The sequence below is a fragment of the Lissotriton helveticus genome, chromosome 1_1 (genome assembly GCF_964261635.1).
Source record: "Lissotriton helveticus chromosome 1_1, aLisHel1.1, whole genome shotgun sequence".
NCBI lineage: Eukaryota > Metazoa > Chordata > Amphibia > Caudata > Salamandridae > Lissotriton > Lissotriton helveticus.
Window position 1 is genome coordinate 356,141,422 of NC_136057.1, and position 26,900 is coordinate 356,168,321.

Sequence of the window (26,900 nt, forward strand, 5' to 3'; positions counted from 1 at the left end):
TACCCCCAACCTATCCAGACTCCACAGGGAACCCAGCAGTTTCACAATAGAGGCTGTGGTCCCGCCGCTCCTGTGGCCAAGGTCAGCGTGCTGCTCATCCTATCGCACCACCTGCCAAACCTGTTTAGCGTGATCTTGCAGGAACACAGCCACCCGATGGGAGGCAGAATCCACTGATTTTAACTGGGCTCGCAAACAATCACATCAGACTGGTCATGTCTACAGATTCTTCGCAAGGGTACGCTTTACCCTTTCGCTGCACCTTCCACCATCACCTCAGGTACTGATTGTGAACTATTACATTTCGCAGCAGTAAGTGCAAGCCCTTTTCACCAAAGAGGCTATTAAGAGGGAACTGGTGCCTGAAGTAGAGAGTGGTTGTTGTTCCCACTACTTGCCAGAGAAGGACTATTCTAGACCTGAACCCTCTCAACGCCTTCCTCCGGAAGAAGTTCAAAATGCTTCCCCGGGCCCAGGTCTTAGCTACACTCAACCCTAAAGACTGGAGGATGGGAGGGGGGGTGGGCGGATCATTGGACCTGCAAGCCTACTATTTCCATATTCATGTCCTGCCAGCCCATATGCACTACATGCTGTTTGTGGTGGGACAGGAAAATGTTTGGTTCACTGTGCTCCCCTTTGATTTCAGTGCACTCCTTGGGAGGGTTCACAAAAGCGATGGCGGCATGATACCTTTGGAGGTCAGGGACTGGCTGTAAATGGTGGGCTCATCCCAGGCAGTTATCATCCACCTTCAGACTGCGGCAAACCTCCTGTCATCTTTGAAGTTAATAATCAGCGTGCTGAAGTCACACCTGACTCCTTTTCAGGAGCTCCCCTTCATTAGAGCCATTCTGGACACAGTTCGGTTTTGTGCCTTTCTGCTGAGAAAGAGAGTCCTCGACATTTGGGTTGCGTTCCTAAACTTTCTGCCTCAGTCTTGTATTTCAGTGAGGTTGACGCTGGAACTGATGGCCACTTGCATCCTGCAACAGCATATGCGGGCTTTGAAGTCCCAGTGGGGCCAACATGAAGGGGATAGCTCTCACCACGTTCAGATTTCAGGCGAAACTGCAAAAAACTGCAGTGGTGGTTACTGGACTGCCAATTGGTCAGTGGCAGACCCGTCTCCCTTCCCCACCCAGAACTGACAGTGATGACCAATGCATTGTATCTAGGTTGGGGTTGCCATGTGGGAGAGGTGGAGATCAGAGGCCTCGGTCTCCGGCAGAGTCTCAACCCCACATCAGTCTTCTCGAGCTGGGGGCCATCCACTTGGAGCTAAAAGCCTTCCTTCCATCCATCAATAGAAGGCTGTGCCATGGGCTCATGTAAAGCACTGGCATGATGTGGTAGTGCAACAAACTCTCCAACGATTGGCGATTTAGCGGCAACAGCTGAAATCCTCCGTCTTTCGTCTGGAGGTGGTTGATGTAATCTTGGCAGCCAGGCATCCCTCAAAGAAAATTGTATACGCCTATCATTGGGACAAATGTGTGGCTTGGTGCCACACCCACCAGATTAACCATCTCCAGGCCAAGTTATCTAACATTCTGTTATTTGTTTTGTCTTTTGCCTGGCAAGACTTTGATTTGTGCCCAGTTAAGGGGTATATTTTGTCCCTTTCTGTGTTATTACACAGACTGTGTTCCTCGTATTCATCACCTTGGCTTGGCATGTGACTGAGCTTCAGGCTTTTTGTATCAATCTACCATGCTCTTCCTTCTTCCCAGGCACACTGGTTCTGTGGACTCTGGCGTCCTTGCTGCCGAAAGTTGTGACGCCGTTCCATGTCTGTCAAACCGTACTAGCGTTTTATGATCCACTTCACCCCTCTAAGGCGGAATAGATACGCCATCGCTTGGACCCCAAAAGAGCGCTGAGCTTCTACATAGATTGTACCAAAGTCACCAGGTGGCAATTCAGCTCTTTGTTTGGTTCTCTGGAGCGAATAAATGCAGCGCAGAAGATGTTTCCTTCCCGTTGGATCGTGTTCTGCATTAAAATCTGTTACGCATTTGTCAAAAAGCAGCTTTGTGAAGGACCGCATGCCCATTCCACCAGGGCCAAATCTGCTACCACTGCATTGGGGAAGTTGCTATCCAGGACATTTGCCAGGCAGCTACGTGGGCATCCCTCCATACGCTCACGGAGCGCTATTGGCTGTAAGTCAGGTTCATAGAGAGGGGCATTTTACCCGCTAGCATAATTCAGAATGATGTGGTGCAAAAATACCTACAGTAAGCACAGAGGACCAGAGTATAACCAGCTGCTGGTTGCTGCTGTTCATGTTCTGTTGCATTTAGCACTATTTTCTTAATGCATAATGCATCCTCGGGTACATTTTGGACACAGTGGTGCATTTTTCACCAAGAAAACAATGCTAAATGCTGGATTACGCTCCTCGTGTAATTCCAGTTAATCTTAAGTAATTTTGCTGTAGTTTCATTTAATTACGCTACAGCAAATTACGCAAGTTTTGCCCACCTCTGCTTGCTACCATAGCTTCTTCATTTAGCCAGATTAGGCGTATATTTCTCTTCATAAAAGTTCACCTAGCACCCATTACGACCTACTGAAATTATTCTTCAGAAACCTCTTATTTCAAGATCCCAGTGATTAAGGGCTTCCTGGAGGACATTACAAATGTTTCCTCCCATATGGAAGCCTTCTCCTTTGTGGGAGTCAAAAACTTTCCTTTCTCAAGTCACAGCTTCATTAGAACAAATTCTTAAGGCTTCCTTACAACACTTGACAGAAAAAACGACTCTTTACTTGTGGCAATAATTTCCACATTTAAGGTTAGCAAAGTTCAGACTTTATGTTCCCATGCACCATGTACAATATTCCATAGCAAAATTCGTATTTAAAGTAGTTTCGGACTTTATCGTAAACCAAACCATTACCTTACCAATGTTCTTTCTAAACCCCTATTCTCTGGCATAAAGCCATACACTCAACATGAGTATAGTCTTAAAATGATATCTAGAAAAAATAAAGGACATAAAAAATCCAAACAGTTTCTTCATTATGGTTCATTTTGTACAGGTCTGGCAATGTCCAAACAATCCCTGTCCAATTTGATTATTTCTTGAGTTCTACTTTGCTACCAAAAAGCAAATAAAATGTTCCTGACAAACCGGAAACCTAATGTGTCAGAAGCAAAGTGCCTACAGCTACTTTACTGAGGCGTATCCCAATTTCCGAGCCCTGAAGTCGGCCACCTGGAGGTCTGTTCAAACCATTATTGTCTGAGATAACTGCCATCAACAGTGTATGATATGGGAACTCAAAGATTTGGAATTTTTCGGAGGACTTTTCTGTTTTTTTTTTCACAACAATTTTATTGTAGGATCGGGCAAGAAATACGTGTGGCTCCCCACATTCAGGAGAACACCACCAAGCATTGTGTTACAGGTACAGCATAGGACTAAACGTCCGACTAAGTAGTCAATAGAAGGCAATTATAAGAGGAATACAACTATGCCCTCCCCTACCCCTATGAACCCCCACTACCCAATCCTCCCACCTCCACCCCTGTGTCCCACCCTACCCCCGTGCACGTGCGTACAGATAGCTTCAATGTCCATTCATGATGCGATACTTTTGGCGTAATGCAAGGACTTGCAAATAACATGCGACTAAAGATCTTCCTCCAGTTCCGCTGGTGGGTCTAGTGTTAACCCCCTATACTCAGCCCATCTCTTCCATATCTTGAAATGCTTGCGGGGGCAGCCACGTGCTTCAAAAATCGGTCGTTCCAGGCCCATACAAAAGTCCATTCCGGCTCTCCAGGCACACAGGGGAGGGGCTCTCACATCCTTCCAAGCCCGGGCTAGGTCTCTTTTGGCCACCACCAATCCCAGGAGCAGCAGGTGACGTTTATAAATGTTTCCACCAACCCCCTCTAGGATGTGGAGTAATCCCAGACGATGAGTGCGAGGAAGAGTCCAATGCAGTACCTCAGACAGGCAGCCCCACACACCCCTCCAGAAGCCCACCAGCCTAGGGCACGACCATACCGTGTGGAGCAAAGTGCCCATGGCAGCTCCGCAGCGCAAACATTCCGGGGATTCAATCAAGCCTGCCTTCCACAGTCGTTCACGGGTGAAATAAGCCCTATGGAGCATTTTGAATTGGATTAGTCTAAATCGTATGGCAATGGCTGCTCCCCTAGGGGACTCCAGAGCCTCCCTCCAGTCATCTTCATCGAGGGGGCCAACATCAGCTTCCCAAGTCGTCTTTAACGGGAGAAGGGTGGAAGAACAATGAGTGACCAATGTCTGATAGATGCGAGAGACTTTCTTATCCCCTAGATCACCCATAAAGACTTTTGCCTCAACGGGACTAAAGTCAGGAAGCGAAACCATGTTGGCAATGCTGGGCATGAGTGCGTGTCGGAGTTGTAAATACCGAAAAAATTGAGACTGGGGCATATTAAATTAGATGCTGAGTGCTTGAAAGGACTTGAGCGTCGCTCCGGACATCACGTGTCCTAGCTGCGAAATCCCAATCGCATCCCAGCCCTCAAAACCAGATAAGGCCGACAACTCGGGTAACAGGCCATTATGCCACAGCGGCGTCTCTGCGGTCAGTCGGCCCCACCAGCCCATGCGGCGCAAGGCTTGCCGCCAGACAGCAAACACGAGACTTGTGACCCTCGGCAGTCTCCGGCGCAAACGGGCCGAGTAGAGGATTGTGTGGAGCGTATTGTCGCCCATCAATGTGCGTTCCAGGGCATAGGCTGGATCCCCGCTGTCGCCGTACCACCAATCGTTCAGGGTAAGCAGATGAGCTGCCTGGTAATAGGACAGCAGATCCGAGGTGGCCAGGCCTCCGCAATAGGTGGACAAGAAGCACGTACGTAGTGCCACTCTGGCCGTCCCCCCAGCCCATAGAAAGCGGCCCAAGATCGAATTGACCTGTCGGAACCACTGGGGTGCAACCGGATAGGGATGATTCTGCAATTGATAGAGGAGACGTGGGAGTGCAACCATCTTAAAAATTGCGGATCTGCCAAAGATAGAGAGGGGCATTCGAGACCAAGTCTTAATATCTGTCTGAACTCGGTCCCAAACGGGCACTATGCTGCGTTCCCAGGCAACGCTGGTTGAGTTCGACAGAAACACCCCCAGATATTTTATGCCATGCGTAGCCACCTGTAGGCCCACCGTCCAGGGATCTGTCCCGGTGTCTCCATTTAGCACCCAGAGGGTAGATTTACGCAGGTTCAAATATAGGCCCGAGACTTCCCCAAAGATTCGCATAATTTCCAGTACACGCGGTCCCGAGTGCTGCAGATCGGTAAGAAAGAAAAGGACATCGTCCGCGTAAAGTGCGATCCTATCCGATAAGCTGTTGTTCCATACAAAGCCCCGCATTTGCGCATCTATACGCACCCATGCAGCCAACGGTTCCATTAGTAGAGCGAACAGATAGGGGGAGAGCGGGCATCCCTGCCGGGTCCCTCGTCCAATCTGAAACGTCTCCGACACCGCCCCCGCAACCCGCACCGAGGCCGTATTATCTGTGTATAGTAGTTTGACATAGGACAGGAAGACCGGGCCCAGATTGAGACGGGGCAAAAGAGCAAAAAGGTAAGTCCAGCTGACGGAATCAAAGGCTTTGTTAATGTCAGCTAGCAACAAAGCCGCCCGCTCCCCTGTGGCTCCCATGGCATCAATCGCCGCCTGTGCGCGTCGGATGTTATGCCGCGTCGCTCTATGAGGCATGAACCCGGCCTGGTCCGGATGTATCAGGTCTGTTATATACGGGGACAGACGATTCGCTAGAGCCCTAGCCAGGACTTTAGCCTCAATATTAAGTAACGAGATGGGGCGATATGAGTCGTGTCTCTCCGGAGGCCTACCCGGTTTCTGAAAGACTACAATTTCGGCATGTCGCCAGTCTCGGGGCAGAGTGCCCCGCTCACGCGCCGTCTCAAGCGCCCGGTGATAATGGGACCCCAGCTGCACGTGAAATTTCTTATAAAACTCACTCGGGTAGCCACTTGGGCCAGGAACCTTTCCGGTATTAAGCTGTCCCAGGGCATCGCCCAACTCCTCAGCTGTAAGGGGCGCGTCAAGCGCCTTCCTTGTTTCATCCGACACCATCTTGGGGGGCAAGTCCTCGATAAATTTGGTTACCTCATCAGTCGATAGGCGATCGCATGGGGCGTACTGAGTAGCAAAGTATGCGGCAAAACTCGCTGCCAGCTCAACCGGGTCAGTAAGGACCCCACCGTCAGCGGACGTGAGTCCTGGCAGCGTAAGCGGCTGGAGGTGGCGCTGGCAGAGTCTATGAAGCATCGTACACGACTTGTCCCCCCATTGGTGTATTCTACTACGTGTAGCTAGCCATGCCTGCTTCGCATCATCGAGTAGGACAGACGCGTAGGTTTGCTGAGCCTGGAGAAGGAGTCGTAGCCCGGCTTCATCCCCCCCCCTGCGGTGCTGCTCCTCCAAGGTTTCCACCTGCACTGCCGCTTCTACGATCGTGTCTCGCCGCTGGCGCCGGGCCGCGGCACACCACGCTATGTCTACTCCCCGGATAGTGGGCTTCATGGCCTCCCATACCACCCCGGCGTCAATGTCCCCCACGAGATTTTCCCGCCAATACAGGTCTAACGCTTCCCACAAGTGCGTCACATAGGCTGGCTGCTGGAGATGCCACGAGGACATCCTCCAGCGAAACGGTTGGCGTTGTCGACAGAGTTCCACCCTAATCGACACCGGGGAGTGATCGGACAAACCCCTAGGCAAGATGTCAGCACCCTTCACTCTACACAAGCAGTCGCCAGGCACAAACACGCAGTCCAATCTTGAATAGGAGCCATGCACAGCAGAGACATACGTATACTCGCGCGTGGTAGGGTGCATATGTCTCCAGGCATCCGACCAGCCCAATGCCTCAGTCATAGCATGCAGTCGGGTGTGCGCGGGGGGAGGGGGGCTAGTCTCAGCCCCTCCACGGCGCCGCTGGCGATCCACACTCGCATCCATCACATCATTCCAATCACCGCCAACCACCGCCAGGGATTCGGGGATGTCCTCCCACACTGTGAACAGTTTCTCAGCTAGGGCCCATTGCAGGGGGGGGGCATAGACACTCCCAAAGACCACAGACTCAGCACCCACCATGCCCTTGACAAAGATATAGCGACCTTGTGGGTCAACCCACTGCTTCTCATGGACATAGGCCACCCTGCGATGTATTAAAATGGCTACCCCCCTGGATCCCCGGGAAAATCCGGCATGAAACACCTGGTGATAGCCAAACCTCTGTAGACCCAGCACTTTCGAGCCCATCATGTGAGTTACCTGGAGCAAGAAAACGTCAGCACTCTCACTTTTCCCCCATCTCAACACTGCCCCACGCTTGATTTTGTCGAGCATCCCCCTGACATTCCACGTGATCACCCGCAGAGACGCATCGGGAAGTCTATGAGTCTTGTCAGCCATAATCAAGTGGGGCCCACTTAACAGAACGTCCTCGCCATTGCCACTCATCGCACACTGTAATGAATACTATAGCAAAACACACGTGCAGTCCCACCCACCCGCCCCAGAACCCCAAGATAACATGACGTACAACTCTCGTCCCACCCCAAACCCCAGAACCAACCATCAATTGAATGTCATCACAGTCTTGAATATGTTTCAGTCCCAACTCAGTGGCCCTATCCCCGGCCACTCGCACCCCACCTCCCCCCACCCTATACCTCAAAAAACCATGAAGTACCTGTCGCGGCATGGGTGCCCCCGAGTCCAGAACAGAGGACCCTGAGCCAGCCATGCCAATGGATCCCAACTCCCCAGGAAACAGCAACTTCATCCCTCCTCACCCAGAACCTCCCACATTCGTAGGAGAGCAGTAGCCCCTTATGTGTAGTCCCCGAGCCCCCACCCACAATCCCCCCCATGGTCAGTGGTCAGCCACAAACCCATCCTGAGGCAGCCATGATGATACCAGTCTGTCAGGCCTCAAGAGCCCGTGCCACGTTGGCCACGGCCTGTAGCAACAAGAGTATAGAGGGGCGCAGGATCTTCAGATTTGGCCGTTATCCATTTCAGACTGGTCAGATTCTTCAGTTCTACTACCGGCCTGGGCGCCGCTGAAGGAGGCCGACCGCTTGCGTGACCTAGATCGCCGGTTTCTCTTGGTCTTGGTCGCCTGACCACTCCGCTCTTGTGATGCCTCCCTCGAAGGGCCCGGATTCAGCCCCGGCTGAGAATTCGGCCGGATCCTAACTGTCTCGTCGGTCCATTTAAAGAGGTCCTCCGGAGTATTGAAAAACAGTGACCGCGACTGGAATATCACCCTCAGGCGCGCTGGGTAAAACAGGGAGTACTGGAGTTTGAGACCCCGCAGCTTCGCCTTGGCGTTCATGAAGGATTGGCGCTGTTGCTGCACTAGCTTCGTGTAGTCAGGGAAAATCATTATCTTACGATTTTCAAAAAGAAGGGCCTCCTTGGTTCTCGCTACCCTCAGAATGGCATCCCGGTCGTGGTAATTCAGAAGTCTAGCAATTACAGCCCTAGGCCGTTCACCCTCCGGTGGCATCTGTGACAAGGCGCGGTGCGCGTGTTCGATAACGAAGCAAGTAGATAGAGCCTCCGGGGGCAGCCAGGTTCCCAGCCACTGCGTGAGGAATTGTTCCATATTACCCTTCTCACATCGTTCCGGAAAGCCAATAAATCGGAGATTATTGCGGCGTGCGCGCCCTTCAGCATCCTCCACTCGAAGCGCCAGACCCCGTTGCGCAGTTTCCATTGCCGCCATCTTCTTCTTGAGTGTGCCCACATCTTCCTCCACCACCGACACTCTGGATTCAGCCTCCGTGATCCGCGCCACGGCATTCCGCAAGTCTTGGCGCAAGAGGGTGACATCTGCGCCCACTGCCCCTATCTTGGGATCTAGCATATCCCTTGAGTGGGTGATGGCCGCCATTAGTGCCGCGTTGTCCGGCCCCCCTCCTTGCTGGCCACCTCCTGACGGTCCAGGGCCCCCACCGGGCCCGGTGAACTTGCCGATCGTCACTTGTTTGGTGGGGCCGCCACCTCCCCTGGTCATGGCTGCAAGTCCTTCGCGATTTGCCCACAACGTATACCGAAATGGCCGTTCAGGGACCCCAATCTCCTTCTACCAAGTGTAACAGGGGAGGGCCGCGTGGAGCAACTGTTCCTTCAGTGGGCCCCGGATAGTCTCATCCGTGGTAAAGTTCTGTGTCGAGGCAAGGTCCAGGCAGACCCCGAAACCAGCCCTCCACCTGCCAACAGTCGAAGGCCCCCAGTCCCCCCGTGGGCTAGGCAGCGTCTCTCTCACACAACCCACGGGCTCCACAGCAACGGGCCTCCTATGTCGTTTATGCAGCCCAGCCAGGGCTCACTCAGTCGACTTCTCCCTCCGCCTGGTGTTATTTCTCGTGGCTCTGAACTCGTGGCACGGCTCATGTAAGCCGAAAGCAGACCTCAGGATCTACTCCCACGCTGCCAGCGGCCCGCAAGGCTTTGTTGCACCCCTTGGGGATAGATAGTTCAGTGGCCACCACCACGGACGTCCAGGGGCCCCAACGCGGGTACTCACGATTCTTCTCCGGCCACCGGGCCCACCGACAGCCGTCCCGCCGCGCTCCAGGCCGTTTTCTGTGCAGGAGCAGGAGGGGGTCGTCCCAAAAATGCAGCGCCGAGGCCTCGCCCGGCCCCGGAGGCGGCCGCGGTCCAGCGCGAGCCCCAGGCGGGCGTCGCGAAACTCGAGGCCCCCGGCTTCTCAGGTGTCACCAGGCCGCAGCGGCCAGCAGGACGGATTCACGCTCCTCTGGGATTCAATCGTGCCGTTCCGCGCTCAGGGTCAGCGTGCTCCTAATCAGGAGACCCGCAGGGCTGCCCCGGCGCCCGATAACTGACAGGGCGGTCACACCGCGCCGGCGGTCCCACTGCTGGTGTGCCTAATCAAGGCCCCGGCTTCCCAGCCGCGCACTGGGCCGCTCCTCCTCCGCTGTTGCCCCGCAGCGCTCAAGGCGTACAGGGCTCCGCTGACCACACCGGAGGGACACCGACACCCACAGCAATTGTCGCCGCACTCTGGGTATGGTAGGTAGGCTCGGGGATCAGGATAAAAGAAGAATTATCGCGCGGGCAAGCGGGAGCTCTAGAAGGCTGCGACCGCCATTGCCGCTTGCTAAGCCACGCCCCCGGACTTTTCTGTTTTTAATGATATTTTCATTTTCATTTTGTTTTTTTGAAGCAAATAAATAGACCTGAGAATATAGCCTGCTTTATAGGCTTCCTAGCTATTTTTTTATGTCCCATAAAAATCCTCATCTTCTTGGAGTAAGGCGAAGATTAAACACAGAAATGTACATTTGTTCCAAGTGTTACGGGATGCCCACACTTGGGCAGGGCCTATTCAGTACTTATGATTTCAATAGAGATTCCCGTGAAGGAAGACTAGAATCACACATAAGAAACAGTTTCTTCTCTATTTTAGAACCCAATTTTAATAGCAAATATTGTTAAATGTATTGCGGGCCCTCGTTGGACCAGGCGAAATATTCCAGCAGTTATTAAATATTATGAAGGTCCCATAACACAGTAAAAATGATTGCCAGCCTTCCTCCTCCCAATCTCTCACTCCTTGCCACCCTCGAGCTTCAGTGCAGGTTTTCCCAATGTGCTTACGGTAGGTATCCTTGTCTGTGTTTTATTTATACAGTCTTGGTTAATTTGCTTAGTGTATTCTCACTTGATGCTGAAAATCTGAGTTATCAGGTCTAGGAGCAACACATTAGTAGAGCTGCTGAATCCTTCTGTTCTTCAAAAAACAATACTAGGCTAACCCTGGTAAAACCAGAAACATCTGAGACTTGACTTTAGACGAAGTTGCCCTTTTAATAATCTTTCTCTGGTAACTGTTACAAATTCACGTCTGAGTTGCAATGCCCTACACTGTCTGCTTATGCACAAGGAGTTGAAGAAGGAGGGGTGTCTATAGGTTTATCAAATGCATATTACTTCACTGAGATTTGTCTAACTACAGTTTAACCAGAGTAATTAATTGCTGGAGAGGATTCACGAACTGTCAAATTTTATAAATCTGACATAGGTTGTGGTGAAACAATATTGATTATTCTATCCAAAGTTCTCATTATTATGACTCTCTAAACTTTGCTGGATCAGTAAACGAAAGCTGCGTATGACAATAGCAACTACTTATTATAATGCTACAGCTTCCTGACTTTGGCTAGACCCTGTTTTCCATGCATATGACTTGCTGCAGTTGGTGTGCTGCTGTTTCAGCCACAAAAAGTGCAAACGCTTTGGTAGATGTTGCTTGTGTTTCCACAGTCTGGTCTGATGTTGCCACTGAATTTGTTCATGTTATACAGTGCTGATAGCGATGGCACTGATTTTCTTTAGACCATGCTTTTGGTGCTGCAAATCACACTGACACTGCAATAGATCTATTTAGAAACCATGTATTTGATCCCAACATGAGAAAGATATCTTAGATCTCTTATCCTCAAAAATAGTTGTGTTGGATTGAGCTGTTTCCCCCACCTTTTCATGTAAATCATTCATTTGGTAACTATCTGTCATTTAATGCCAATGTTAGTATCATGGAACATTAAAAAGCAAGGTAGTAGCAGGTAGCCACCTACAGCGCAAATAGAGGAACTCGCCATATTGACCCGAAAAAAACATTTAAAATTGCACAATTTTCTGGAGTATGTGGATGACAAAATGTTACTTCATCTACAGCATAAAAAGTAATTTGTACTTCGTAAAAAAAATAATTAAATTTGTCATGTATATAAATAGAGTAGTACAAATGCTATAAAAAAAATAGGTTAGTGCAGAAAATTAAGTAGAGGTTGATGTCTCTAAACATCAGTGATTCATTTTACATGACCAAATTTCACAAATTTAATGTCAGCCTTTAGGACTCGCACATATAGTTGCTCATGCTATGTAGTCAAGGTGTTTCTCCGCCAAAACTAAAGCCTGGCATTGGACAACTATTCATCATCACAGTGTATATATGATCCCACAAGTCTTGTAAAGTTGAAATGCCACATTTACCTATATTTGATATTAACATTTCTGATCGATACATCTGCCAGTGGATTCCTCACCTTGTGAATATCCCCCTGCATCAGCAGCTTTCGGAAATTCTTTTTGTAGCCTCGCGCCGACGTGGAACGATGGCACAGAGGCACGGCATTGCGCGCGACTCCGCTGACGTCACCGACACCATTATAGGCCCACGCCGGCGTGATATCAGTTTCCTTTTTTCCGCGTCGTCGACGCTAACGGTTTTCTGGGATCGTATAGTAGCTTTGTAGTAACTTTGTTACTCTGTGGTTATTTTCACTGTATCTTTGTCTTCTATCGAGATGTCTTCGAAGAAGACTGGCTTTAAGGCTTGCGGAGAATGTGGCAAGACTATGTCCATAACTGACCCGCGTGAATGCTGCGTCTGGTGCCTGAGCTCCGACGATGACATCGAGGATTGCCCATCTTGCAAGAAGATGACTCCGAAGGCCCTTCGGGAGTGGGAGACGAAGCTCCTCGTTGCGAAGCTGAAAAGAAGGCTTCGAAGACTCGGTCTCGGCGGTCGAGGTCTCGATCGAGGCTGCGTTCCGAGTCGTCATCAGCGCATGCTTCAAAGTCCTCGAGGAAGAAGCACAAGAAGAGGAGCCATGAGTCACGTCATCACTCGGGGAAGGACTCGAGTTCGAGGCCGAAGTCGCAAGTGAGGCTTCTTCGTAAGGAATCTGAGGCTTCGGCGTCGGAAGCACAGGACTCTGATGGTGAGGCTCCGCGTGCGAATTCGCCAGGATCACCGAAGCAGCAGGCGAACCCTTCTCCGGATCCGTCTAATCCTTCTGGTCAGGAGGATGAAGGTGAGGTGGAGGAGGTTGGTGAAGGCGAGGTTCCCGTGCCCGCGGGTTTGTCGACCCCGGTACCGCAGCCCGAGGAGGAGATCGACGTCGTGACGACTCCGCCTCCTCGAGAGCAACCTGGGGGCCCTTATCCAGCATTTCCGGCTCCAGGTCAGGATCCATCCCAGTTCCTGAATGCCATGTTCTGGGTTTACTCCAGGGCAATGTACCCCTCTGGTGCACCTGTTGGTCCCACGGGTCCTATGGCGTATAACTTGGGCCCAGGCTTATGCTCCTACGCCCTTCATGCCTTTCATGCCAGCTCTAGCACCGCAGTGGCATATTCCGGCGCCGCCGAAGCCTTCGACGCCGATTCCATCGACGCCGGTGCCCACGTCTTCGATGCAGGATCCTGTTCGACCTTGGGTGAAACTTCCTCGCCCCACTTCGAGTTCGACGCCGGCTCCGACCCCGGCGGAGTCGGTTCCGGATCCGTCAACTTCGTTTATGAAGGTGAGGTCGCGGCATGAAGCCCAGAGACTTCTGGAGGAAGAACAGTATCGGTATGCTGACATGGAGGAAGGAGACTTACAGGATTCTGATGATCCTTTTGATGACCTGAGAGAGGCCAGTGGACTTGAACTGTCTCCTGAGTGGGATTTGGCTTCTGTGTCAGACGTGCCTTCCAAGGATGTGGTGCCATATCACATTGTTATTAAAAAAGGCGGCTGGCTTGTTAAATATTACTCTGCCCACTGCTTATTACAAGTCTAATATTCTTACTGAGGTCCTTCACTCGCCATCTTCAGTTATTGAACTAATGCTGCCATTTAATGATGCTTTAGCTGTACCCATCTATGAAGTCTGGAAGAAGCCTTTGACAGCTCCTGCGGTTTCAAGGGCAGTAGCGAGGAGTTACAGGGTTGCACCTGGTGACCCGGACTGAGAGTCTGGTTGTGCAGGCTGCCTGTTCTAAGAAGTCTGCGGGTGCTTTTCCGCAGGCAAGTAGGTGTTCTCCTCAGCCAGTATGGCATTAAAATCTACTAACGCATCTTGTCTGATGGGGCGGTACATCCATACCTTGATGGATTCCGTGAAGCAGTTGGTGCCCAAAAATTCTTGAGGTGGATAGAAAGGACTTTCAGGAGGTAATTTCGGACACTCAGGCTGCTGCGAGACAAGTGATTCAGAGTGGGCTGGACACGGCTGATTCTGTGGCGAGAGTCATGGGCTCTTCGGTGGCCACTAGGAGAGCTGCATGGCTAAAATCATCGGAGTTCTCTGCAGATATTTAGTCTGCTTTGATGGACTTGCCATTTGATGGTTCAGGATTGTTTGGCAAGAAGGCTGACGCTGCCTTAGAACGTTTCAAGGACAGCAGGGCCACGGCGAAATCGTTAGGTCTTCAGACCAGGGGTACTACTGGAAGGCGCTTCAGAGGATTTGGCAGGTCTTCCTTTCTTTCCTATAAAACATTGCAGCAGCAGCCACAACAACAGCAAAATACGCTGTACAAGTCGTACAGAGAAAGACAACGAGCTCGTCCTAGAGGTCATCAAGCCTCCTCCTCTTCCCCTTTCCATCCCCCTACCACCGCAGCAAAGCAGCCCTAAATCCGCCATTCCAGATCATGTGGGCCCAGTGGGGGGCCGGCTTACCCATTTTCTACGAGTTTGGGGATTGATAACATCAGATCTTTGGGTTCTCAATCTCGTGGAGAATGGGTATGCTCTTCCCTTTCGGGAATTTCCCCCAAATTACCCTCCTTGCCCGGGTTATTGTTCGGAGGACCATCTGCTGCTCCTGCAGGAAGAAGTCCTGGCTCTGTTCAGAAAGGGTGCCATAGAGGTGGTTCCAGAGCAGGAGAGAGATCAGGGATGCTACTCCCGGTATTTTCTGATCCCCAAGAAGGATGGCAGACTCCATCCAATCCTGGATCTCAGGATCTTGAACTTTTACCTGAAGCAGGAGAAGTTCAAGATGCTCACCCTTGCGCAGGTTCTTCAAGCGTTGCTGGAAGAAGACTGGATGGTGTCGATCGACTTGCAGGATGCGTATTTTCATATCCCAATCCTGAAGTCGCACAGAAAGTATCTCCGTTTCACGGTTGGATCGCAACACTACCAGTTTGCGGTGCTTCCGTTTAATCTTAGTACTGCGCCTCGAGTCTTCACCAAGGTGATGGCTGTGGTGGCAGCACATCTCAGAAGATCGGGGATACCTGTATTTCCGTATCTGGACGATTGGCTGATCAAGGCAGAATCTCCAGAGATAGTGCTCCATCATCTGCAAGAGACAACTCAGTTGTTGCACAGGTTGGGTTTTTCGATAAATGTACCCAAATCTCACCTGGTGCCCTCCCAGCGCAACCTGTTCATAGGTGCGGTACTGGACACTACTGTGTGTCGTGCATTCCCTCCTCCTCAAAGGATTCGCAACATACAGGAAATGATTCCTTTATTTTTCAATGGAGTGGTCGTTCCAGTCCTGAAGGTCCTTCACCTGCTCGGTCTGATGGCTTCTTGCATTCTGTTGGTCAACCATGCACGCTGGAACATGAGGGCACTCCAGTGGTGCCTCCGCAGGCAGTGGTATCAGCACGGCGGAGATCTCTGGGAGTCCGTGAGGATCTCGAGAGAAACTGCACCGGATCTGTCTTGGTGGAGCGTGGAAGGCAATCTGTCTCAAGCAAAGCCTTTTCAACTTCCTCCGTCAGTGGCCACAGTGATAACGGATGCATCCACTCTAGGGTGGGGTGCTCATCTGGGGGACCTGGAGATCAAGGGTCTTTGGTCTCCAGAGGAAAGGTTGCTTCACATCAACCTTATGGAATTTTGGGTGATATGTCTGGCGCTCAAGGCCTTCCTCCCTTCCCTTCGCGGTCGGTCAGTTCAGGTCCTGACGGACAACACGACCGCGATGTGGTATGTCAACAAGCAGGGAGGATTGGGGTCGCAGTGTCTCTGCAGAGAGGCTCTGCGTCTCTGGTCCTGGGTTCAGGACCATCAGATTTGTCTGATGGCAAATCATCTGGCCGGAGTTCTGAACGTTCGTGCAGACACTCTCAGTCGGCAGTTCTCCGCCGACCACGAGTGGAGGCTTCACCCAGAGGTAGTTCGTCACGTCTTTCGGACGTGGGAAACTCCTCAGGTGGACCTGTTCGCCACTTGCGAGAATGCTCACAGCCCGTCATTCTGCAGCCTCCAGTTTCCGATGCAGGGAGCCTTGGGGGACACGTTTCAGTTGAGTTGGGACTCGCAACTCCTTTACGCGTTTCCTCCCATACCCTTGATTCCTCGGGTTCTGAGGAAGATTCGCCAAGACCGGGCCCAAGTCATATTGATCGCCCTGGATTGGCCAAGAAAGGTGTGGTATACGGATCTTCTCCACCTCTCCTCGTGCCCTCCGCTCCATCTCCCTCACAGGGCAGATCTCCTCTCCCAGATGGAGGGGCAGGTTCTACACCCCCACCTCCAGACCTTACACCTTCATTCCTGGAGATTGAGCGGGGCAACCTGATTTCCTTTTCTCTCCCGCACAATGTGGTGGATGTCATCCTATCGGCCAGGCGTGACTCCACCAAGTCCATTTATTCTTATAGATGGTCTAAATTTGTTGCTTGGTGCGGGGAGAAGTCCGTTGACCCTTTAAGGGCTTGTTTGTCCAATATACTTCAATTTGCGCTTTCTTTGGCCCAGCAGGGTTTTGCAGTGGCAACTATCAAAGGTTATTTGTCGGCCTTTGTTTGCCGGACCAGCCCTCTTTGTTTAAATCTCCAATTGTTTTACGTTTCATTAAAGGCCTTACCAATAAATTTCCTCCTACACCTTTTATTGTACCTCAATGGGACTTGAACCTCGTTCTTACGTTCTTGATGGGTTCTCCTTTTGAACCTTTACACACATGTCCCTTGAGACTTTTGTCTTTCAAGACTATTTTTCTGGTGGCAATTACCTCGGCAAGGAGGGTAAGTGAGGTTCAAGCTCTTAGTTCTAAGCCCCCATTTTTATCCATTCATGCTGAAAGAATGGTTCTCAGGACCAGGGCTGCTTTTCTGCCTAAAGTGGTAACTCCTTTCCATCTGGGGCAGTCCGTTACCCTCCCTACCTTTTATCCTCCCCCTCCAAGAAGGAGGAGAGACTACACCGCATGGACCCTAAGAGGGTGCTGAGCTTTTACCTGGACAGGACACGAGAGTTCAGGTTGGATGACCAGCTGTTTGTTGGCTTTGCTGGCTGCAAGAAGGGGAAGGCGGTGCACAAGTGCACACTCTCGAGGTGGATTATCCTCTGCATTAAGATCTGCTACGCCCTGGCGTGTAAGGACACTCCAGAGGGTATAAGAGCTCACTCTACTAGAGCAAAGTCATCGACATCTGCTTTGTCTAGGGGTGTTCCTGTAGAGGACATTTGTAGAGCGGCGACTTGGGCCTCCCTCCACACTTTCGCGAAGCATTACTGCTTAGATACCGAAGTGAGGAGGGAGGGCCACTTTGCGCGCGCTGTCCTCCAGGATTTTCTGGTATAGGAGAGTGGACACCCTCCTCCGGGAGTGGGGACTGCTCTGGGACTCTATTCACAAGGTGAGGAATCCACTGGCAGATGTATCTATCAGAAGAACAAGTTACTTACCTTTGGTAACCCTTTTTCTGGTAGATACAATACCTTCCTGTGGATTCCTCACTGACCCACCCGCCTCCCCGTTGTCCACTCTTCTATACTTGTGTTGTTGTATTATATATATATTTATATTGTCAAAGGAAATGTTTATTATGTTTTAATTTCCTGCAGTGGTTTCACACTGTGTGTGTTATTTTGACATTTGTATACTGTGTATACTGTGTATATTTCTGCTGTCATCGGTCCATCCGTGTGCCTCGAAGGCACGGAAAAAAGGGTGGAACTGATGTCATCACGCCGGCGTGGGCCTATTATGGTGTCGGTGACGTCAGCGGAGTCGCGCGCAATGCCGGTCCTCTGTGACGTCGTTCCACGTCGGCGCGAGGCTACAAAAAGAATTTCGGAATGCTGCTGATGCAGGGGGATGTTCACAAGGTGAGGAATCCACAGGCAGATATTGTATCTACCAGAAAAAGCATTACCGAAGGTAAGAAACTTGTTCTTTGGGTTTACGGCAAATTATTGGACAATGAGGAGCACTGGTCTTATTGGGGGCCTATATTTTGTTCAGGTTTGGTAAGCTTTATCTAATAGTGTTCAGTTTTGACTTAAATTTAATGCTGGCAACCCCGTTATGAACAAAGAGCTATTCAATAGATTATACCACTTTCACCCACACATATCGGTATCCATATCAAATTTCTAAAGTTTTGAAGGGATACTCTTCTGAAAATGTAGTTATTCTCCACTAAGCACAAATGTTGCAGGACACCCATCTACTAAATAACATAACATGTATTTGTAAAGCACACCTTCACCCGTAGGCATCTTTGCACTGAATAACAGATGTTTATTATTACCCAACTCAGTGGTAAACAGCATTTTAGGTAAGCTCGCATTTCAGCAGAGCTGGCTTACCAGGTACGTGAAGTTTACGTATTCTGGGATTAGACAGTCAAATCAGAATCACCAGACTACACCGATGTTAAAGATTTTCTGAGACCCTAGGCTGAAAAGCTATTTTTAGGCTACAGAAATGTCCTATATTTTGCCTTCCACAGTAGAGCTTTCCATTGCAATAGTCATAGTTTACAAATAGGCACCTAAGATAGTTTTACTTTTGCTGGACAAGCATATTTTACAGGCTGGTGATACCTTCATCTGTAGGCCAAATATTTCCTTCCAATTAACAGGTACTACAACCGAACTCTACCTATAATCTCACAGGTCCATTCTGTGCTTCACCAATGAGAGCTTTTTCAGGCCATTACCGATTCAACACCTACCTGTTTGAAAGCACCTGGTTGCGATTGTGAAATGAAAGACATTTTGTCCAAAGACTCCGCTACCGAACCTGCATACTGATTTAAAATCAATAAATGCCACACTTTAATATTGCATTATCGATGTTGCAACTGAGAGCAGAATGAAGAAACAAGAAGAAATTTAGGATAAGCATAAATAATTTGGGTTCTGGGCCAGTGGCCTCACCAGACCCCTTTGAGTGCACTGTCTATGATTGCATCTAAGCTTCTCTTACCCCTGTGCCTGGATTTCCAGAGCCTTCCTCTGTCTGCATGTGTATATCCAGATATACATTGCTCTGCTTGATTTCTTGCTGCTTCTCACTTTTACTGTTTTGTTTCTTCTTGAGTGGGGGTGTGTGATGCAATAACTCTCTTTAACGATTCCTTATTGTAGACTATTGGGGAGAGTCTTATTACAGTGAGCTGATCGACGTGCACCTGGGTGGTACGTATGGCAGATGCTTTTTCCACTGCTGCTAACCTCCTGCTCTCCCCTTCTCTTCCTCAATATCCTTCTTCTCCTGTGACACACCCTTTCATACTTACAAGAAGAAGAAACTATCATAGAACAAATAGCAAAACAGAAGTAGCTTGGCATACCAACAATGTGTGTGTTCTGGGAGACCATAGAAAATTCTCACTGTAGTGGTATTGATCAAGGTCCCCAGAAATGGTAGCACACTGGCTCCAGTGACACCACCTGATAGCATCTCAGAGAGCCTTGAAAACACCACATAAACACTTAAAGGTCTGTCTGGAATGGTAGTGATTGTACCCAATGATGTTCCAAAGAAACTGATATGTGAGACACCCTTGAAACGCATTCTAATAACATTAAATGGCAAGCATTGGGTCATATCGCAAGAATGTGCGCATTTGGAAAACTTGGAGCTAATTCAAATATTAATAGAAATATTAATCATCCTTAACAACACCACTGTATGTGACTAAAAACACTTAAGGCGCAATGTGTAATCGAAAGAAACAAACAACCAAGAAGTGGCTCAGGGAAGCAGTATCTAAGCATATTAAGGATTGTATGGAAAGTAAAATCCTCTATCTTTAATAGAAGGTGAGTTGTGATGCCTTTACTGATTACTACGGTGGATACCTCACACAAACCTTAGAGATCGCTCAGAACAGGGGGAAGCATAATCCTTAGAATGTGTATGTTGTGCATTACCATCAGGTGGATGCTTAATAGATCACTCAGAAAATCTTCAGAGAGCTCATTTTGTGAATGATTGTTATGGTAATCAAGCGATTGTACAGAAAAGCCCTGCATTAGTGCCTTTGGATGGAAGATTGACATAACCTGTAATCCTAGTTTTATGTGATGTGATATGTATATAAAATACACATATCAACACTAGTTTTTAGAAAGCTAGTTTAAAAAAAGATGTAATTTTGGTAGTCTATCTGTAGGCTACATTGACAACATTTAATTTAATTCACTTTAAAAGAAGAAAATTATACTTTTAAATTGTCTCTCTTTTTGTAGAAATGACTAGAAAAACCCTTTCACAAAACTTTTTTTTAAGTTAATGGAATATTGAGAGAAAAAAGGGCTCCCTAGGCTTCAGCTTTCACAGTTTGAAAAACCGACAATAGTCCTTTAACCGGTTCGGTGCTGATGACGGCTCCCGGCCGTCATGAGTTACGGTGGGCGTGTGCTGATGACGGCCGGGAGCCGTCATGACCACGCCCGCGATCGGAATGTCCAGCACCGGCGCGGAATTCCAGCCGCAGCCAGGGGGTTAAAGAAGCACACTAGCAGTGTGCCAAACACTCTGTCAGTGACAATTGGTTCTCATCTTTTGACAAAGTTAAGAGGAATCTGCCTGTTTCACAATATATTTCTCATTCTTCCCTCTAGACAGAAGAGCAGTTTGTTTATGATTTTACTGAAGATTTCCCTGGAGGGCTAATTAGAATTACAGATAAGTAACTTTTACTGCTCCTTCAGTGCATCTTCATTAAAAGTCAAATCACTGATTAGAATGCCAAACCCTTCTCTTTAAAAGACAGATTAAAGAACAGAGCAAACTATGGATGCTACCCAGACAGTTTTCACTGGTCCAGATACCAACGCTTCCGGTGGTGCCATTCCCATTCTGAGCCCCGACTCGGACATGGAGCCAGAGGGTCGAGAGACATGCCTTCTGGGCTGGAGCCTGAGCCCAATTCCTTATGGGCTATGACTCTGGGAAGATTGGGAGGAGTCACTGGATGTTGAAATATACCAACCTTTCGACTCAAGCATGGGCTGGTGTGAGGATTTGGCAGAATCCTGATGATTAGACCCTTCTTGCGATACTGGCATGTTTTCTCCCCCTACCGTGACTACGGAGAGGGGGAGCGTCATTAGCAATGGTGGTGAGGTTGGCAGAGGTCCTGGATCTTAGCCTGCCCTCTGTGGCAATCAAGACATACAGCTTGACCGAGGTGCTTTAGCTGGAAGAGATCCCTTCAGAACCACTTCTCCCTTTCAATGAACCCCTTACAGACTTTCTGCTTAGGACCTGGTCCAGGCCCAGCACAGGGGCTCCTATGAACAGAAAAATTGCCACCGTCCTGCCCAGGGGACTTCAACTTCCTCACACAACACCCTACACTGGATAGCTTGGTGTTCCAAGCCTTTATCTCCCATGTAAATTGTGGCACATTACCTACCGCACCACCTGATAGGGAATTCAAGAGGTTGGACACCTTAGGGAAGATATTTTCTACCACCAGTCTGGCACATCGTCCTGTGAACACTGCATGCCTTTTGGGCTGTTAATCCAATGCTCTTAGGGATTTGGTTGCGAAGGTGCTGCCCATGGGCCCGGAGAAGGCCTGGGCTATACTCTCCCAGGCTGTTGTTGACGGGAGAGACGCAGCTAAGTTCACAATCACATGTGGTCTGGATACCACCGTCTTGCTAGGCAGAGAAGTTTCATAGACAGTGGCCTTACGTACCCACGCCTGGCTGAGGACCACCGGGGATGCCCAAACATTGCTTATGGACATGCCTTGTGGTGGCTCTTGTCTCTTCGGAAACAAGCCAGATTCAGCGCTAGAGCTCTTTAAGGACAGCAGGGCTACGGCCAGTTCCTGGGGTCTTTCCATGGTCCCTCGCCACCTCTGGACTAGACTTGGAGAGTTTTGTATCCCGAGCTGTTGAGCATGGTCATGCTGCCCCTGCGGGAAGATTTTCTGTCACAGCAGCAGGAGAGGGTTCTCCACCTGATCCTGTCAACGATATGCATTCTTGTGTGGACATTAAGCAATGACGGTTGACAGCTTTGCTTTTGATTTTCTGCCTGAAGTGTGTGATGTTAATCTGGCAGCTAGGCATCCCTCCACAGAAACGGTATACACCTGCGCTTGGGGCAAGTTTGTGTCATGTTATGCAGAAAAACAGGATGACCCCCTTTCTGTTCCCCTTTTTCAGGTTCTTCTATTTAGTCTTTCCCTTGACGAGCAGTGATGTCCTCTGGACACCTTAAAGGGCTACCTTTCTGCTGTATCAGCCTTTCTGCCGTTGTCGCTAGTGTACATAGATTCTTGAAAGGTTTGCAACATGTTTCTTCCTTCTCCTTTTCTCATGCTTCAGTGGAACCTTAATATAGTCCTGACGTTCCTAATGTGCGCTCCCTAAGAGCCCATGAACAACTGTCTTCTCAGGATCCTTACCATCAAGACGGTCTTCCTGGTGGCAATAACAATAGCCCAGAGTGTCAGTGAGCTTCAGGCTTTGTTATTCAAGCTTCCATAACTGAACATCTACCCTGACAAACAGGTCCTACAAACAAGAGCTGCCTTTCTACCGAAAGGCATCACTCCCTTTCTTGTAGGCCAGTCCATCACCATGCCTAATTGTGTTTGCTCCACCACATCCCTCTAAAGAAGAGGAGCGTTTTTACTGACTGGATCCAAAAGGAACATTGTTGTTCTACCTTGAACCACATGAAAGTGGGGTATGTCCTTGCAAAGAGAAGTTGACCTTGCAGAAGTGGACCTCCTAATGGATTGTGCTCTGCATTAAGCTCTGCTATGTATTGGCCAAGCAGCAACCCCCCCTGAGGACTTGCAGGCTCATTCCACCAGAGCCAGGGCTGTGACCCTGTGTTAGCACATGGAGTCCCGGTCCTAGACATCTTCCAGACAGCAACCTGGGTCTCTCTCCACACATTTACAAAACACTACAGGGTGGACAGTCGGGTCTGTCGGGGAGGGCATTTTGCCCTTTTGGTCTTGCAGGACTTTTTGGTGGGAAATTGTTTTCCGGACCGACCTTTTTTGAGGTGTTGCTTGGGTATCTATTTTAAGCTAAGGAATCTGTGGCTAAAAGCCTCTATCAGTTGAACAAGTTACGTCCCTCCGGTAACGCCTTAACTGGTAGAGACTCGAGCTGCAGATTCCTTACTGACCCACCCATCCTCCCCGCTCTGCAACAGCATTTCTAGGGACAGGGCTGTCCCCTTCCAGGGCCCTATTTTTCGAGACCAGTGGTCAGTGATCTTCGTGTCTCCACACTCCTGGCGTGGAAAGACGTGAAAAGAAACTGACATCCACGCACTGGGTTGGCCTCCCTTCCGGCGCTACTGACAATGCCACGCAGAGCCAATTGATGCCACCTACTGGCTCGCAGGGTTACTGGTCACTAAAAATTTCCAGATGCAGTCTGTTTTTTTTAACACATTTTATTAAATTTTGCAATTAAGAAGAAACAAAAAAAAGATTATTTGATACATACATAATTCACAAGGATACTCATATTTCCAGATCCAGTCTGACGTCTAGGGATAATTCTAAGGTAAGGAATCTGAAGGCTAGATACGTAAGTAGCTTGTTCTTCAGTGCTAATGACTATTGATGTAGATCCTCTGGAGGAGAATCTATATGCCAGACCACCACAGAAGTACTACAAAGAAACTTTCCTTGCACCAAAAGTGAAAAAGATCTAGGTTCCGAGTTCTGCCGTTTTTTCAACACAATGCATATCCTTTTTCAGTTTTCTGTAACTGCAAATTTGTGAACACATTTACTCCTGAATCTGAAATGGCCTGTTTCTCCTTTATACCTACAAACTTAAACTAATCCCATTCCAAGGGGAACGTTTTAAAACTTGGCAATCGAGATAAACCACCTACCCTGGAGAAACGTTGTTGCATTTTAATAACTTTGTCCCCTGCTCTGGAAATCACAACATGGATTGTTTAACTGCGTTCTTTCAGCTAAATCTGAAGTCTACTCAGAAGGAATTTGAAAAACACATACCCACTGCCACTAAAAATCTGCCACATTGCAATACTCGATTGCTACAATTGGACTTTCACCAAAGCAAGAAAAAGCTCCAAAACTCCTTTACTTGTTATTGAACTGCACAATGACCGAATAAGAAAAGAGAAGCAGTTATTTTACGATTGAAATAGCAGTTATTTTATGATTAACCTTTATTAGAAAATTAACACTTTTTGGGCAACATGCAAGGTTAAGCCACCTTGGTAAAATTCTCAAAAAAGAATCTCTAAACACACAAGTCTTCACACATTTCTCTGATGCAGGTTATTTCTAAACGTTTCCTTTAATGTCTTATTCTGACGTGACCATACCACTTCAACAGAAAAAGACTGGTTACGTCAACCTGCTATATAATCCTACTACTATAAGCAAAAAGTGTGTGGCTCCATGCACCAGCTCCACTCTGGGAGAGAACATGGCTGTACTCATACTGTTGAATGTCTCCTGTTAATGACCTGTAGATACCCTGCCACCTGGTAGTGTAAACATAAACTGATACTCAGAGTAGTTTAGTTCAGGGCTATGCATGTATGCCTGCATGGTAATGCCCCCTTCGTTTGCCAGAGCATTGATCCTCTCTCTTTGCTTGTGTTCTGCCGAACAGTGCTATGAGAGTTCATTCCAGTGAACCCTTGTCTGTTCCTCTGATTTAGTACTGGGGTTTTCTGTTTTTTTTGCTCCTGTTAATTGTGTAGTCCATGTCAATGTACCTGGAGTCCTTGGGGGCTGTTTCCAAGCAGTGTGTGTAGAGACACCAAGAAATTTGCAGCAGTTGACTCACATACCTTCTGCATGTCTTACCTTTTGGCACCTTGGACTTGACTGCACTTTGTTTATGACTGTCAGGGCAAGGTTTCTAATAACAATCATCTGGTTCACCTGCTAAACAAAGGAGACCTTACATATTAAGTTTTAAAAACCAAGCATTTATTCTGAGTTCTTTGAGTAAGTAAGTAATGGAGCACCCTAGCCAATGACCTGTCCTTTGTGCTGGTCACTTTCACTAGCCAAACAATAATGAAGGGCCATAAATACAGATCTCCAGGACCTGACTACTTGTTTAGACTGATGTTGTTTTTTATGGTGCTGGTAGTGGACTAAAACATCCAGATATAAGGAAACACATTGGAACTGTCAACCTCTCTGTGTGGGTGGATTAGGTCTCGGTCAACTGTTGCACTTTGGGATCGAGCTGGTTTTACCCGAGTGCCTTGACACTAGTAAATGGTTTTTAAAAAATTCTTTTTATTGCCATGTTCGACAGAAAATACAAAAACACAAAAAACAACAAGCCAGTATACCAGCGAGGCATCTTCAGGATTTAAAATCTGCACCGTCAGAACATTACGGGTGTTACACACTATGTACCCATCTCACTAATATTAAAAAGAAAGACATAAGAAGCATCCGCAGTGCACTACCAACCAAGCAAGGAGCATGAGGGGATTGCAATCACAAGACACAAACCTCGGCTCAAACCATTGGCACTGCAAGCAGGTTAACTGTAAAGAAAAACAGCTTCAACATCTCATAACAGCCCAGCAGCTGACACTGTATGTGTTAAGGTGTCACCATCCGACCCTTTCCGCTCCTGGGCCCAAGTGATAAATGGCTCCCAGATCTCTCTAGGTCTTGAAGTGGGGGGCATCAGTTCCCAGAATGTGGTTAATTGGGAGTGACCATACGTGACGTCCCTGATACATTCCTCTTCCCCCAATACACGGCGATCTGGTGCTTGGCAAATAGAAGTAATAGCGCGTGTAGTTTGTATACCTTAACAGGCGTGTCTTTGACATAGCTTAGCAATCCTAGTAGGGGGGTGGGTGACAAGGACATACCAATGATCTGGTTGATCAGTGTAAAGATCGTGAACCAGTATGTCGTGAGCTTCGGACAGTCCCATGCCATGTGTAAAAATGACGCAGGAGAAAATCCACAGCGCCAGCAGCTGTCATCATCTCCCAATCCCAAGCGATGCAGTCCTATGGGTGTCCTGTAAAACCGATGGAGGAATTTGAAATGAATCAGGTGAAACCTATAATTGAGGGACAATTTTGTGAGTTGGCAGCAGCTATACGACCACTGTTCCTCAGTGAGCGGAGCAGGGAGTTCATCGCTCCACCCCTAGAGCGCTCTGGGTGTGACCAATGGCGCTGTGTTCTGCATGTGTGTGTAAAGGCATTTGACAAGCTTACGAGGCGAGGGTGAACTCAGCAGGTTCTCCAGTGCTGACATAGGCAGCGGGGACGCCGGAAAACTGTTGTGCAGAGAACGACAGGCGGCCCGGACCTTATGATCTAGGAAGAGTTTGGCAAACGGCACCCGCTGCCCCTCGTCAGCGACCGGGGGGGAGGGGTCGAAATTTTCCCCTGGGATAGAGGTCTGCAAATGTACAGAGCTCAGCTTTTGCGCCACTGCCCTGCCAAGTCCGTCTTTTACGTTCGGTAACATGAAGTTATGTGCTAGCGGTATAGAAGGGGCATACAATACGGCAGCGCCTGCCCTCCTACACAGTTCGTCCCATGCCCAGCGAAGGGTCTCCGCAGTGTCTATGCCGTCCCGAGGGTTGATACAGCGCTACGCGAAGAGGGACAGGCGCCATCATGTCGTTCTCCACTGCTGCATGAGGCTGGAAGGATGTCAGGTGAACCCAGTGGTGGAGGAATTGGGCCTGAGCACACCAGGCATATAGTTGCATATCTGGGGCACCCATTGCACCCAGTTTCAATGGGAGTGTCAGCAGATCTCAGGATACTCGAGCCTGCCCACACCAAAGAAAGTAGTAGAGTGATCTCAATGATT

At 49.0% G+C, this 26,900-nt stretch overlaps 1 protein-coding gene across 27 annotated transcripts in view; it reads left to right on the plus strand.

The window, feature by feature from the left end:
* Positions 1 to 26,900, plus strand: part of MICAL3 (microtubule associated monooxygenase, calponin and LIM domain containing 3) — a 2,019,125-nt gene that overhangs the window by 1,864,514 nt on the left and 127,711 nt on the right. For 21 of the 27 annotated variants that reach the window (XM_078673602.1, XM_078673604.1, XM_078673606.1 and 18 more), the window contains one exon: positions 19,204 to 19,254. The exons of the other annotated variants lie outside the window; for them this stretch is intronic. In XM_078673602.1, coding sequence (XP_078529728.1) covers positions 19,204 to 19,254 — 51 coding nt within the window. The remainder of the gene's footprint in view (positions 1 to 19,203; positions 19,255 to 26,900) is intronic. 27 annotated transcript variants of the gene reach the window in all.